Source organism: Antedon mediterranea, chromosome 8 (assembly GCF_964355755.1).
Source record: "Antedon mediterranea chromosome 8, ecAntMedi1.1, whole genome shotgun sequence".
NCBI lineage: Eukaryota > Metazoa > Echinodermata > Crinoidea > Comatulida > Antedonidae > Antedon > Antedon mediterranea.
This window is the reverse complement of record NC_092677.1, coordinates 18,941,806-18,954,964: the sequence shown is the minus strand read 5'-3', so window position 1 is coordinate 18,954,964 and position 13,159 is coordinate 18,941,806. Positions and strand designations below refer to the sequence as shown.

Sequence of the window (13,159 nt, the reverse complement as noted above, 5' to 3'; positions counted from 1 at the left end):
CCTTAGTTACAGCAGACACCCCTAGGACACTTCCTTAGTTCCAGCAGACACCCCTAGGACACTTCCTTAGTTACAGCAGACACCCCTAGGACACTTCCTTAGTTACAGCAGACACCCCTAGGGCACTTCCTTAGTTACAGCAGACACCCCTAGGACACTTCCTTAGTTACAGCAGACACCCCTAGGACACTTCCTTAGTTACAGCAGACACCCCTAGGACACTTCCTTAGTTCCAGAAGGTGTCCCTTTAATAGGGGTTCTACTGTATACAGTTTTATTCAAAGGTCAAACAAATGACTGGGATTGGAAATGTGTTAAAATTAAATATGTATTTAGTCCAAAACAAGAAAATTAGAGATTAATAAAATCAAATTTTGAATAGGTAATTTTGCAGTTTTAATAAAGTTATCTGTCAAAATATTCTGAATTTAAATTGGTCATATCAAAGTAAAATTAAAATTATTCACTTTAAGTCGAAATTCGAGCCAAAAACAAGAAGTTTACGTAATTGACAGGTAAATTAATTTGATTACATTTCGTCTGGAAAACGTCGAGCGAAATTAAACGAAGATTTCAAACCATGAGTATACATTATGCATATGCTAATTAGGATTGTTTACAACTCGTCAGGGTTGTTGAGAAGGTGTTTTCACACAGATCGCGAGGAAGATTTATGATTATGCATATAGTAGTACAAAGCCTGTTGTATTATGAGATATGTTTTGAATGAAAACTTTTACTGGAAGTCAAAGTTATTTTTTTTTTACAAAAAAACGTCTGTATGATGATGGTAAATGATTTTGTGACTAATTTTTGGTGAAAGTCATCAACTATTATGATACTTCAAAATAACCCACTTTTTTCAAAATCTTTTTTTTTTAATTTTGTTGGAATTAGGGACAATAATGCTGAAAGAGCTGAACGTAATGGTAAATAGGCCGAATAGAAATGCGCCGAATGCTAAAAGACCCGAACGTAATGGTAAAAGAGCCGAATAGAATTAAAGGTTGCTGCCGGAGGCAGCGATGGCGTTCCACCCGGACTACTGTACTTTAATTGTGCGAGGTACTTTCGAATTTGTTGCAGACTTCTTTTGTGCGAGGAGCTTTCGAATTTGTTGCGGACTTCTTTAATTGTGCGAGGAGCTTTCGAATTTGTTACGGACTTCTTTAATTGTGCTTAGCTCTTCTTTAATTGCGCGTTTCTTCTTTATTTGTGCATTTTCGTTTTATGTTTTCATTCTTTCTTTTGTTTATATGCGATTTCTTCTTTAATTGTGCGATTTCTTCTTTAATTGTGTTATTCCTTCTTTAATTGTGTTATTCCTTCTTTAATTGTGTAATTCCTTCTTTAATTGTGTAATTCCTTCTTTAATTGTGTGATTCTGTGTTTTATAGTGTGCGTGACAGTTGTGGGCCACCGTAATTACTAGACCGTAACAGAACAATTACTATCTGTAAGCTAATTATAAAGATTATAGTGACAACAACAGAAATAAAAAGGAAAAATAATTAAATTTAAAAAAAAATCATAATACATGAACCTACAAATTAGCTCACAGATATAATAGTGATGAGGGTTACAAACATTGGCTTGACAAAGTTTTGACTTCAATTTGCAATAAATAAATTGTTGCATAATGTTTAAATTTCAAATATCAAAACATATCAAAATATTATGGGGCCACCTATTTGTTACTGTATATTTTAGGTGGTCAGTTTTTTTGTACCTTACTTGGTTGACATAGAGGAACATTCTCATAATAGAGGGCGTGTTTTAAAGTGTGGAGATCGATCGCGGTGTGTGTCTTCTTGCTGAGTTTTTATTTGACAAAACTGAGGAAACATTTAATGGTGTAAACGTAGAAAAAGTATAAACATTAGTAAAGGAATGCAACGAATTGATGTAGCGAAGGCACTGCCTTTATTTGTGCTTCTTTCTTATCAATCTTATAATGGAATGATGGGAACATTTTTCGCGCGATCTCTAGGCTCTGAACACCCGATATGGTCTGCAAATTCAAAGACAACAACAAAGACGACAACTCATCATCATAAAGAGGAGCCCCAGCAGGTACGCTTCCTTCATTCTCTTCCATTCTCAGGGAGAAGATGGTTATCCATAGGCCTAGAGATAACGTGCTTTTATTTTTTACGGCAGTCATAATCTCATCAAACAATGCTGGGGACAGGACAGGACACTCACTGAAGAAAACGTGAAAAAAGAGTAGAGGGTAGTAGTCTGTGTTACAACAAATATGGTCCGGTCAGACCAGTTTTGGCTCTAAATTTGTGGCCAAAAGCAGTGGCATTTGAAATTGGTCGCGTCTAATTTTGGTTGCGATAAAATCACCTTCCGGCATTTTTTGGCACACGCCACTAGAACTATACTTTTGATGATATCGGTCAAGTTTGAAATCGGTCGCGCTATTTTGTATGTATGTTTTGTGCAATTTATAGATTTATTTATTTTCCGCCACTGCCAAAATCAGTCCGGGTTTTTCTTTTGTCAATTTTAATTAAATTACTGTGCCTACGATATGTTTTGTTGTTTATGGCTAGAAAAATATTCCATGATATATATGCAAGTTATATTGTCGGATAAATACTGTGTTCAGTCAGATTTCAGTCTGCCACACACTCACATGAACGAGTAAGCAGGGAATAATTTCGCCAGTGTAGCATAGCAAAAAACTATACAAAACAACCTTTTTGCTACAGATTTGTACAATTGTGTAGTAAAAAATACAATACAAAACTATGTTTCTCGAATCAAAAATCAGTTTGATTGGCAATATTGCTAAACAGAATTTCAAAATGAAATTTTTCCCTGGTAAGAGTTGCTGATATTGCCAGCTAGATTTTATTTTATGTTCAAGTCCTTTTTTCTTCCTAGGCCTAATCAATAATGGTATTTTATAATGATTGTATTGAATTGATTTATTGATTAAATTAACCATAAATCAATAATGAATTATTGTTTTTGCGCACCAAATAAATCTCCTAATATGTATTTAAATATAATTTATAAATCCAAGTCCCTCTAGATTAGAGAATAGAAAGCATACTGTTATTGTTTAATTATTTAATATTATTAGATCATATAATATATGATCTAATAATATTAAATAATTAAATACTAGAAAATATTTGATTTAAATTTTGTAATCAATTCATGCATTGTTTTAAGTGAATAATGAGTTACCACCACATTTTCCACCTTTGTCGTTACCCCTGACATTACCCATGTTTACAGTTGAAAATGGCAATATCTTTAGGGTTTTCATAGCGTCATCTACGATTTGATGTACATTAGAGTACCCTTTATAATTTCCACAAACCTTCTGATTTTCCATTTGTCAAAGTTGGAAGGTTTGAAATTCTTATATTACTTTATATTGCTAGATAAAATTGTGAGGAATTCTATTTTAATTGACTTTAATTGGTTTCTAACTGTAGATAATTGGTACGATCCCATCATGTTTTATCAGTATAGCTATTGCTTTTACCGTTGTCACTCTTCGCATGTTTGTTGCTCATAATATGAAATGGGGAGAATTCAAAATTGATGAAGACATTGGTGATGTTGGCACCATACACGAATACCTTATGCTGGTACCTGAGTTCTTCTGTATTGTTGCTGAAGAGCTAGTTGTTAGATGTTACTTGTTGCCATTGATGATGATGCATTATACAACAGGGCAGGCCATTGCTTTGAGGTAAGACAATTAATGCTGATGTGTTTCACCAGCTTATACTAAATTATTATAAATAATACTTTACGGTAGGCCCACACACTTATCCAGGTCCTTTGATTACAGTAGAATCCCTATTAGGGGGAGACATTTGGGACCTTAATATGGGTGTCCCGGTGAGGTGGGGGGGGGGGGGGGGTCTAATCATGTTTTACTGTGAGTGTGATTTTATTGCCTCCTTGACTTAATATCCATCTCGTTTACAAGTCTGCTGCCATAATTTAACATAATTTAAAACTGTTGCTGGAAGGCTTACATGTCTGCCATGGGGGTTTTCAGGCCATTGGCCTGCAGACCTGTTCTTATATTAGTTCTGTACTTATCAATACATTTTTTAATTATACCTGAGTGAAAACAATAATATCCTTGATGATACATTCAGATGATGATGATACGTCTTCAGTAAATTCGTTTTACTGGCTCAAACTCAAACTGTCACTTGTCTCAATGGCCAACATACTAACTAGTACTACTAAGTTCTTTAATTGTGAATAACCAGTTGTACTGTTCATATTCATGTATTTTTACACAATGCAGGTACTGTAGTTTACAATTCTCTAGGCTAGAATGTACAAGAGCTTTAATGATGTTTCTTTAATATATCACCATACCATTATTTGATATTACAGTAACTCTAAACTAATACTGTATTTTGTATCTGTATAGTGGGTGTATATGGAGCTTATACACAGTACCAATGGCCCTGTTATTGGGTAAAGGTGATTTTGAATCAACATGGAGTGGACACAGGTTGTTCCTATCAGCCATCTTAACCTCTTATCCATGCAGTTGGGTTGCTATCAAGGCAGGCTATGTGTGTTGGGGACCTTCTTTACTGCACTTTGTTAGCAAGACAATAGGAGCATTTGGTAAATATTGTTACATTTTTAAAGGGGGGTTCCGGGTTTAAAATGAATAGTAAAAAATGTAAAATATATTTGTTTGTCTCTTGAACGGTAAAAGTTTCAATTTATATAAGCGCCCAGTGAAGCAGAACGAAGGCTGTGAAATGAGGCCAGATTACAAGTGCAGCTACGGCGATATGACACTGTGTTACAGAATAGGAAATTCGTGAAATGGTCAATCTTCCGACGACTGGTTATCATTAACCATATCAATTACTTTTGTAAAATTATACTTATCTAATGTAATTTTAGTCGGTCTTCTCATTTATAAAGTCAATTTTCTATGAAAATTCATCAAAACAGTGAAAAATTAGATATGTTTGCACTTTACGTTTGCCGATTTTCGCACTGACTTAGGGAAAGCCTTCAAAATCAATGAAGCGTAACGTATACATTCCTGCTAGAGCTGAGCGAGGAGAGCGAGACGACGATACACGTGCTCTCTCTGCCCATGCCTGGCATTGTCAGGTGATAAGCAGATACAGTATACAATACCAAACTGGTCGGTCGAGTATACCCCGTCTATAATCACAACATGAACGATGTACAGTATTTGGTTGAAGGTCGACTCGACCTACCGGAATGGTATAGATAATATAGCTCGAATGAGAGAGTTGGAATATATATTGCTAATTTTAACAAGTGTAGCCTATAGTAAAAGGCCTGGTAGTATCAATTCGCATAGGGTCTACTCTACACTAGCTAGCTCAATTTTTAACTGGGCCGAATCGGCTAGGTCTCCTTCCTACTACCTGGTCTACTTGCTTGATGCAGTATCTGCTTTTTTGGAGAGTAAACTAGGCCTATTTTAGGCCTACTTAGTAGACGATCGGGACACCATACGTGCGGACGGCGATCGGACCTTGTTTTGCCTCAATATTTACAGCCGATTTTGTAGAATGTTTTAGGTTTAGATTGTTTTAGGAGTTTGGTTGATAGGATAGGTTTGGAATCCACTGAGTTGTGTTATTTATTGGCCAATCGTTTAGTAGGCTAGCTAGGCCCATGATGGGCCCCAATGTTTTAACGTAGCCATCGTGGCATGGAATCCCAAGTCAGAATGGCTCTCAACACCCATGAAAAAAAATGATTTAGGCTAGGCCTAGCCTAGTAATATGTGAAGCCGATAATACGATCTGTACTATTCGAGGTATAAAAATAGTATATAATTTAAGACTCCGTAACCTTTTTTGTATTACTAAATGTCAAATAAATATATGCTACTGCTGTTATTATTACACTTTAGGCCTAGCTTAGAAAATCTACAAAAAATGTATTTCACAATGATCGGGCGGTCGTCGTTTGACAGGGGAAATTAGTTAACAAACACAACGTACATGACGTCGCAAGTTTGGAATCCACTGATGACGTGATTTTGTGAATATCTCATGAATATTAATGACCTTCCCTAAGCTGCTGAAAAACAGACTTTCCATGAATTTACCCTAAAATGTATATGAAATTAAATTTTTTAATTTCTCGTTATTACTTCTTCATTCTGACATGTCTATATTGTTATGATATTTTTTATTTAATAAATAAACGATATTTAAAAGCAATTTTAAACCCAGAATCCCCCTTTAAATACTGGTACAAATGAGCTAAAACAATGACAGCATTAAGGCGTGCTTATGTCGAGACGAAACTCAACCCAACTCAACTCAAAGGAACTAGTTGCGCTAGAGCGCTTATAGAGTACTCCTGTATGACGTCACAATAAAATAGATGGCGCTGTGTGGTTGCTAGTACGACCAAAAAATGCGTCCAACGCTACTACTATGTTGATAAACTATAACAAACTTTAACTTGTCAAAGTTTTTGATCAAAACATATCTCATAATGCAATGCGCTTGTTTGGCTACTCTGTATGCATAATCATAAAACTTCCTCGCGATCTGTGTGAAAACACCTTCTCAACCGTGACGAGTTGTAAAAAATTCTAATTAGCATAATGCATAATGCATACTCGTGGTTTGAAATCTTTGTTTACTTTTGCTCGTGACGATTTTCCAGACAAAATGTAATAAAATTAATTTACCTGTTAATTACAAATACTTGTTGTTTTTAGCTCGAATTTTCAGTCAAATGCCTAATCTATTGTTTACTGCACATGTGCAACAACCTTTAACCTTACTTTAGAGTATTGTATTTTAAGGGTCACTTCTAAAGCTTTGCTTATTTTGAATTCCCTTTTCCATAAACTTTGATGACTTTCTGATACTTGACCTTATTTTAAAGTTTTATGGAATAAAAAATTATTTGATTTGATTTATTTAATATTTGTCATGGGTTGACATTGCGTTCGCTAACCATGACATTGTATGTTATATGTTTATGTTTGATCAATTCCTTCACTAGAAGGGGATCATTCCATCTCGGATCACCCAATGAGTTAAACCCTACCTCCTTCAATTTTGGTGAAATTTGGTGTAGAGGTAATTTATGGTGATTAAAGTTAAAATTTTAACTTAATTGGACTAGCAATTTTCAAGATATAGCGATTTTAATTTAAAAAATATTGTGCGTGTTCCATAGGGTTAATTTAATGGTCAAAATATCGCTCAAAGTTTCATCCAAACAAAAACACACAATAAAAATTTAGATTCCTTTGATCTCCCCTTTACAAAATTACCTTGTTTTTTAAAATCAGACATGTATTTCCAGAGAAATAGCTATATGAAATGTGGTGGGCACACTGTTTTTCGTGCAAAAAAAGAAAAATTAAAATTGTGAAAAAACGCTAGTCTGATGAAGTTAAAATTTGAAATTTGAACTTTACTCGCTAAAAATTATCCATATACCGAATTTCATCAAATTTGAAAGAGGTAAGGTTTAAAAATGCATTATTTTTGGGTGAACTAAGATGGAATGACCCAGAACTGGATAGGCCACCCTCATTAAAGATGATATTAAATATATAAAAAAATAAAAGTGTGAATGATCTCTTGTTTTCGTCAGCTCTTGGTAGTATGGAGACAAAGGAAGTTGGAATAGTGCGAGGAGAACCATGGAAGACCAATGGACTGAGTAGTATCATTGCAGGTGTTCCATTTGCTCTTTTCACAACATTTGAATTAAATACATTAAGCCATATTTAAATTATTGAAGACAAATTATATAAACACCTAAGTTAAGTAGATCCTTTTCATTTGAGTGGAGGACCGTAGGTCACATGATATCTTTCGTTATATACAAGTGCATATTTGTACTATTTGAGTGTTTATGCTTGATATGCAATTGTGACCCTCCACTTAAATTACAAAAACAAAGTGTATTTTCATTTGTAATGATTCAGTAAACTTAATGAAATGTTCAATATGTTTTGAGTGGTTGAAGACACTATCAAGAAGAAGAATTTTCTCAAAATGTACATTGTGCATATCATAATGATCAGTGTTAGTTTTACTTTAGTTACAGTAGTTAGATTGTGCAATTAAGTTTAAATGTGTTTTATTTATTCATTAAATGGTTATTTGTATTAAATATGATAGAGTGGTTTAATAACTCAGCTTGTTCAGGGTCTAATATTATAATTAGGGCGCTTTTGCAGGAGCATGTTACTTTAACGGATGACATCAACATTCTACTCATTTACAGCAGCATTGTTCAGCGAACAGTTGCATTAAACATACTTTTTTCGTTTTGATTGTGGGTGGAGCTTGTTGTAAAATAGCGTTAAAGTTTAAATGTTTATGTGCTTCTGAAAGCTCCCTATAATTAATATTATTTATTATTTAGTTAGAGTTTGCAATAGAATTTGATGCGTGCTATTTATTCACTTTATTCACAAATGCCTAGTATGTTTGAATTTGCTTAAGTTCATTTTTAATAACTCAGATGTCGAGGCATTTACATTCCTCTGCTATATTATACAGTATTCCTAATTCTACAGGGTCTAGTTATTTATTATTAGTTAGTTTAGTGTGTGCAATAATATTTATTATATTTGATTAGTATTAATTTATTGTAAAACAAGGCCAACAGCCATTAAGTCGCGTGCTACAATGCATAGTGATACCGGACCGACAGACAAACAGACCGACAGACAGACAGACCAACAGACAGATGGACCGACCGACATAGTGAACTATACTGACCGAAATTACTGAACATGTTTAAAAATGTTGAAATGTTTAAAAACATTTATATTTTTTTAATTTACACGTGCGTAGCCTGTCACTTCTGACGTGCTCGTATAACGTAATTTCGAGTTGAAAAGTAAGTCAAGAAAACAGAAATCGGGCAAAAAGAGTGCGCAATAACATTTAACGCGTAGTGCGCGCGCAAAAATCTGCGCACTCATGGCAATTTTGTAAACGCTTAAAATTGCCTGAAACGTACTCTTATTTCATCGAAAATAAATTTTGAAAATTTTAAGCGCGCGTACGCATGCGTTACATGCGCTACGCACGTAATTGTATTGCCATATGATGATTTATGCCCTGAAATTTATAAATACCAAATTTTATTTAATTGTGATTCATGGTTGTTAAGATATGATTACAAACGTGATTTCGTTAAATCGTGCGTAGACCGCGTAATTTGTTATTGCGCACCGTGAAAACATAACCACATCGATTCCTGGCCATAAGGAATATTCTGTGAAAAATTGACTTAGCTAGATTAAACTGATATCAAGATAAGGTCATAAAGCGATAAAACGCATAGTGATACCGGACCGACAGACAGACAGACCGACAGACAGACAGACAGACCGACCGACCGACCGACATAGTGAACTATAGAGTCGCTTCCACGCGACTAAAAACGCATGTACTCATGTGTGACATTTTAAGCCTGATTAGGATTATTTTGTGATAATAAGACACATTTTTAAATAAATATTAAATTTACATAACTAACTGTGTTTGTGTATGGTATTTTGCTTTTGTTTGAGTGACAGTGGCAACATTTTATTTGCTTTTGTTAACAAAACAAATTACAATAAACATGACACTACCTTTAAATTAAATGTCAGATTTATTTGTATTTGTACTTTCACTTACACTTACACTTACACTTAATGTTTGATGGAAATAGTTTAGGCTAGTGCCTATTAGATTCCATTTCTAGCCGAAAATAGTTGTCAAGTCTAGACTTAAAGATGTTCACTGAAGAGGCTTGTATTACATATTCAGGCAGAGAATTCCAGTGATGTATGACTCTGATGGTAAAAAAGTTGACCCTGCACATAAGATTTCCTCTAAGTTTTGGACGATATAGTTTTAAGCTGTGTCCCCTGGTTCTGATGTTGTGAGACAATTTAAATAAATCTTTTGGGTCAATATCCTCAAAGCCTTTCAAAATTTTGAAAGCTTCAATCAAATCTCCTCGTAGTCTTCTTGTCTCTAATGGTTGAAGATCAAGATATTCTAACCTTTTTTCATATGGTAGATCACTTATTGACTTGACCATCTTTGTAGCTCTTCTCTGCACCTTCTCCAAGATTTCTTTGTCTTTGTTATAGTAAGGAGACCAGGACTGTATACAGTATTCCATATGTGGACGGATGTATGCCTTGTACATGACCTGAAAACTTTCTTTGTCAATATTTTTGAATGTTCTTTTGACAGTTCTCATACTATTCGTCGCTCTAGCTGCTGCTGCAGCACACTGTCGGCTTGGCTTGCAGTCGCTAGTGAAGATAACACCAAGGTCTTTTTCTTCCTTTACTGCCAATAACGTTTCTCCATTTAGACAATATTCTGATTTCTCTGTCTTTCTACCAACATGGAGCACTTCGCATTTCTTGGTATTGAATTTTAGCAGCCAGTCCTCTGACCATTCCTGAGCCCTATCAAGATCAATTTGAAGTTTTCTTGAATCCGATTTTTCTTTGATGGTCTTTATAATCTTTGCATCATCTGCAAACATGTTAAAGTCTGCGCTGATAATTTTATCTGGAAGATCGTTTATGAAGAGGATGAATAGGATTGGGCCAAGGACTGATCCTTGTGGGACTCCACTCACTACATCTACCGGCTTGGATGTTGTATTTCTTACAATTACTTTCTGTGTTCTTCCTGCCAGAAACTCAGCTATCCAATTTATAGTCTTACCAGATATTCCATAGCCTATCAGCTTGTGAATTAGTCTTCGATGTGGAACACTATCGAACGCCTTCATATAATCAAGGTATACGATATCCACATCTTCACCACTATCTAGAGCTTCAGTGACTGTTTCGAATGTTTGTAGCAAATTTGTTAGACAAGACCTACCACTTAGGAATCCATGTTGACACCTAGACAGCATTCTACTTCCTTTAACAAAGCCAAGCACATTGTCTTTGATGATTGATTCAAAAACTTTACATGGTATTGATGTTAGGCTGATGGGCCGATAATTTTCAGCTTTCTTCTTGGATCCTTTCTTGAAAATTGGTGTGACATTTGCAGTCTTCCAATCTTTTGGTAATTTACCTGTCTCAAGTGAGAGCTTGAAAATGATAGTAAGTGGATGAGCTAGAGAACTGGCACATTGGTTCAGAACCATAGGATGGACACCATCTGGACCAGGAGCTTTGTTTGGTTGCTGTTGATTTAATTTTTTCTGAACATCTTCTACCGAAAATACAATATTTTCAAGAATGTTGTCGCTGTTCCTGCTATCAAACTGGGGTAGGTCACCATCTGGTTCATGGGTATATACAGATTGAAAAAATTTGCTCAACATTTCAACTGCTTCCTGGTCATTTTCGGTCAAACTTCCATCTTCTTTTACGAGATTAGTTATACCTTCTTTTACTTTTTGTTGTTCCCTAATGTACTTGTATACTGGCTTAGGATTTTTCTTAAAGTTCTTCATTAACTTTTGCTCATGTTCTATACGTGCCTTTCTCACGTTTGCACTTGCGACATTCCTCTGTTTCTTGTACTCAAGGTAGTCCTTGTACTGGTTTGTCTGTCTGTACTTTTTGTATAATTTGTGTTTCTTCTTTATACTCTTTTTTATTCTAGCTTTCAGCCATACAGGTTTCATGTTCTTTCTCATTGACCTCTTAGGTATATATTTTTCAGTTTCTGCATTGTAGATTTCCATAAATGTTTCCCATGCCTGGTTACAACTTTTATCATCAAGCAGAGCATCCCAATTTAATTTCCCAAATGAATCATTTAGTTTCTCATAATCACCTTTTGCGTAATTCTTTTGTTTTTTCTCATCACTTCCAATAGGATTTCTTGAACAGGTATACTCAAAAAACAATACATCATGATCACTTTTCCCAAGTGGGCTACAATGTTGTATCTCTTCAACTGCACTTTCATCATTTGTCAATACCAGGTCAAGCATTGATGGCCTTTGTCCTTCTTTGTGTCTTGTCGTCTCAATTACATGCTGATGTAGAAATAAGTCTTGGCTTGTTTCGTAGAAACTCTCAGCATCATCTCCCTTTATGCCTTCAGCTTCCACTCTATATTCCTCCCACTTGATCTGGGGATAATTAAAGTCTCCCATTAACAGTCTATGAGTTACATTCTGCTTCATGGATTCCTCGATTAGTATATTGAGGGCTCTGTTGTTTTGTCTTGAGCTACTGACACAGCTTCGGTAACATACTCCAATCAATATTGTTTCATATAATGTTAACTTGATTTTGCACCAAATACTTTCGTTGAACTGATTCTCATTTAGCACATAGCATGAAGTGGCCTGCAATGATTTGTGACAGAGCAACATTACTCCTCCTGCTGAGGTTTCGCCATCATGATCCCTTCGGAAAAGGTCGTAATCAGGAATAGAAAGTATACCGTCTGTTACTGTTTGCTTGCCCCACGTTTCAGTAATTCCAATAATGTGTGGCTTGTAGAGTTCAATATCCATTTTGAGTTCATCCATCTTTTTTACAATACTTTGTGCATTTGTGTAATAAACATTTAAAGACTCTCTATTTACAATATTTACATTTTCTATAGCTTCTGCATGTTTTCTAACGTCTCTCATCTGTTCCTTTCGTTCTCCGAAAGGGCTGATGAGGTTGACGTTCCACATATATCTCATCCTCCTCACTGTCTTCTGAATCAGTAAACGATTTGCTTCCTACCATTATTTCTTTAGGTACAGCACCCTTTACAGGAGTTTCTTTCATAATATTGTTATCCTTCTTGGTTGTGACTAGAACAACTTTGTTTTTCTCTATCTTCCATTTCTGCCCATCTTTTCTTTTTATTTTTAGCTCTTCTCGTAGCTCCCTGCCTCTTTTCCTTTCCTCATAATTTAGATCAGGCGAAATGTACACATTGGAGAGAACCTCACTGACACTGCTACGTAAATTCCTTGCTAATTTTAATACCTTTTGTTTATTTTCTGATGACGCCAGCTTAACTTTGATCAACCTTGGTTTTCCCTCGTGGTTTTTTCTTCCAAGACGAGTTAGATCGAGTATTGATACATCAGGTACCTTGAGCTCCAAAAGCACTTTCTTGATTTGATTTCCATCATCCTTGTGACCTTGACCCTCATCATCATTTTCCGTTTCGGGAACATTGTGGAAAATCAG

General features: G+C 35.2%; 2 protein-coding genes across 2 annotated transcripts; one reads left to right on the top strand and one right to left on the bottom strand.

The window, feature by feature from the left end:
- Window positions 1-1,792: 1,792 nt before the first annotated feature.
- LOC140057059 (uncharacterized) lies at window positions 1,793-9,608 on the top strand. Its single transcript, XM_072102604.1, has 4 exons — window positions 1,793-2,073; window positions 3,459-3,718; window positions 4,421-4,623; window positions 7,618-9,608. The coding sequence occupies exons 1-4, from the start codon at window positions 1,891-1,893 to the stop codon at window positions 7,755-7,757; spliced, it is 786 nt and encodes a 261-aa protein (XP_071958705.1). The 5' UTR covers window positions 1,793-1,890; the 3' UTR covers window positions 7,758-9,608.
- A 97-nt stretch (window positions 9,609-9,705) lies between these two features.
- LOC140057689 (uncharacterized) lies at window positions 9,706-12,498 on the bottom strand. Its single transcript, XM_072103410.1, has one exon. It carries the CDS (start codon window positions 12,496-12,498, stop codon window positions 9,706-9,708), a length of 2,793 nt encoding a protein of 930 aa, XP_071959511.1.
- Window positions 12,499-13,159: the final 661 nt, after the last annotated feature.

What these genes read in the sequence shown, in the direction of transcription:
- LOC140057689 (XM_072103410.1), bottom strand. Translation starts at nt 12,498, where the DNA reads ATGGATGAACTCAAAATGGATATTGAACTCTACAAGCCACACATTATT.
- LOC140057059 (XM_072102604.1), top strand. Translation starts at nt 1,891, where the DNA reads ATGCAACGAATTGATGTAGCGAAGGCACTGCCTTTATTTGTGCTTCTT. An exon ending in ATAAAGAGGAGCCCCAGCAG is followed by an intron (nt 2,074 to 3,458) that starts GTACGCTTCCTT and finishes TTCTAACTGTAG; the next exon opens with ATAATTGGTACGATCCCATC. An exon ending in GGGCAGGCCATTGCTTTGAG is followed by an intron (nt 3,719 to 4,420) that starts GTAAGACAATTA and finishes GTATCTGTATAG; the next exon opens with TGGGTGTATATGGAGCTTAT.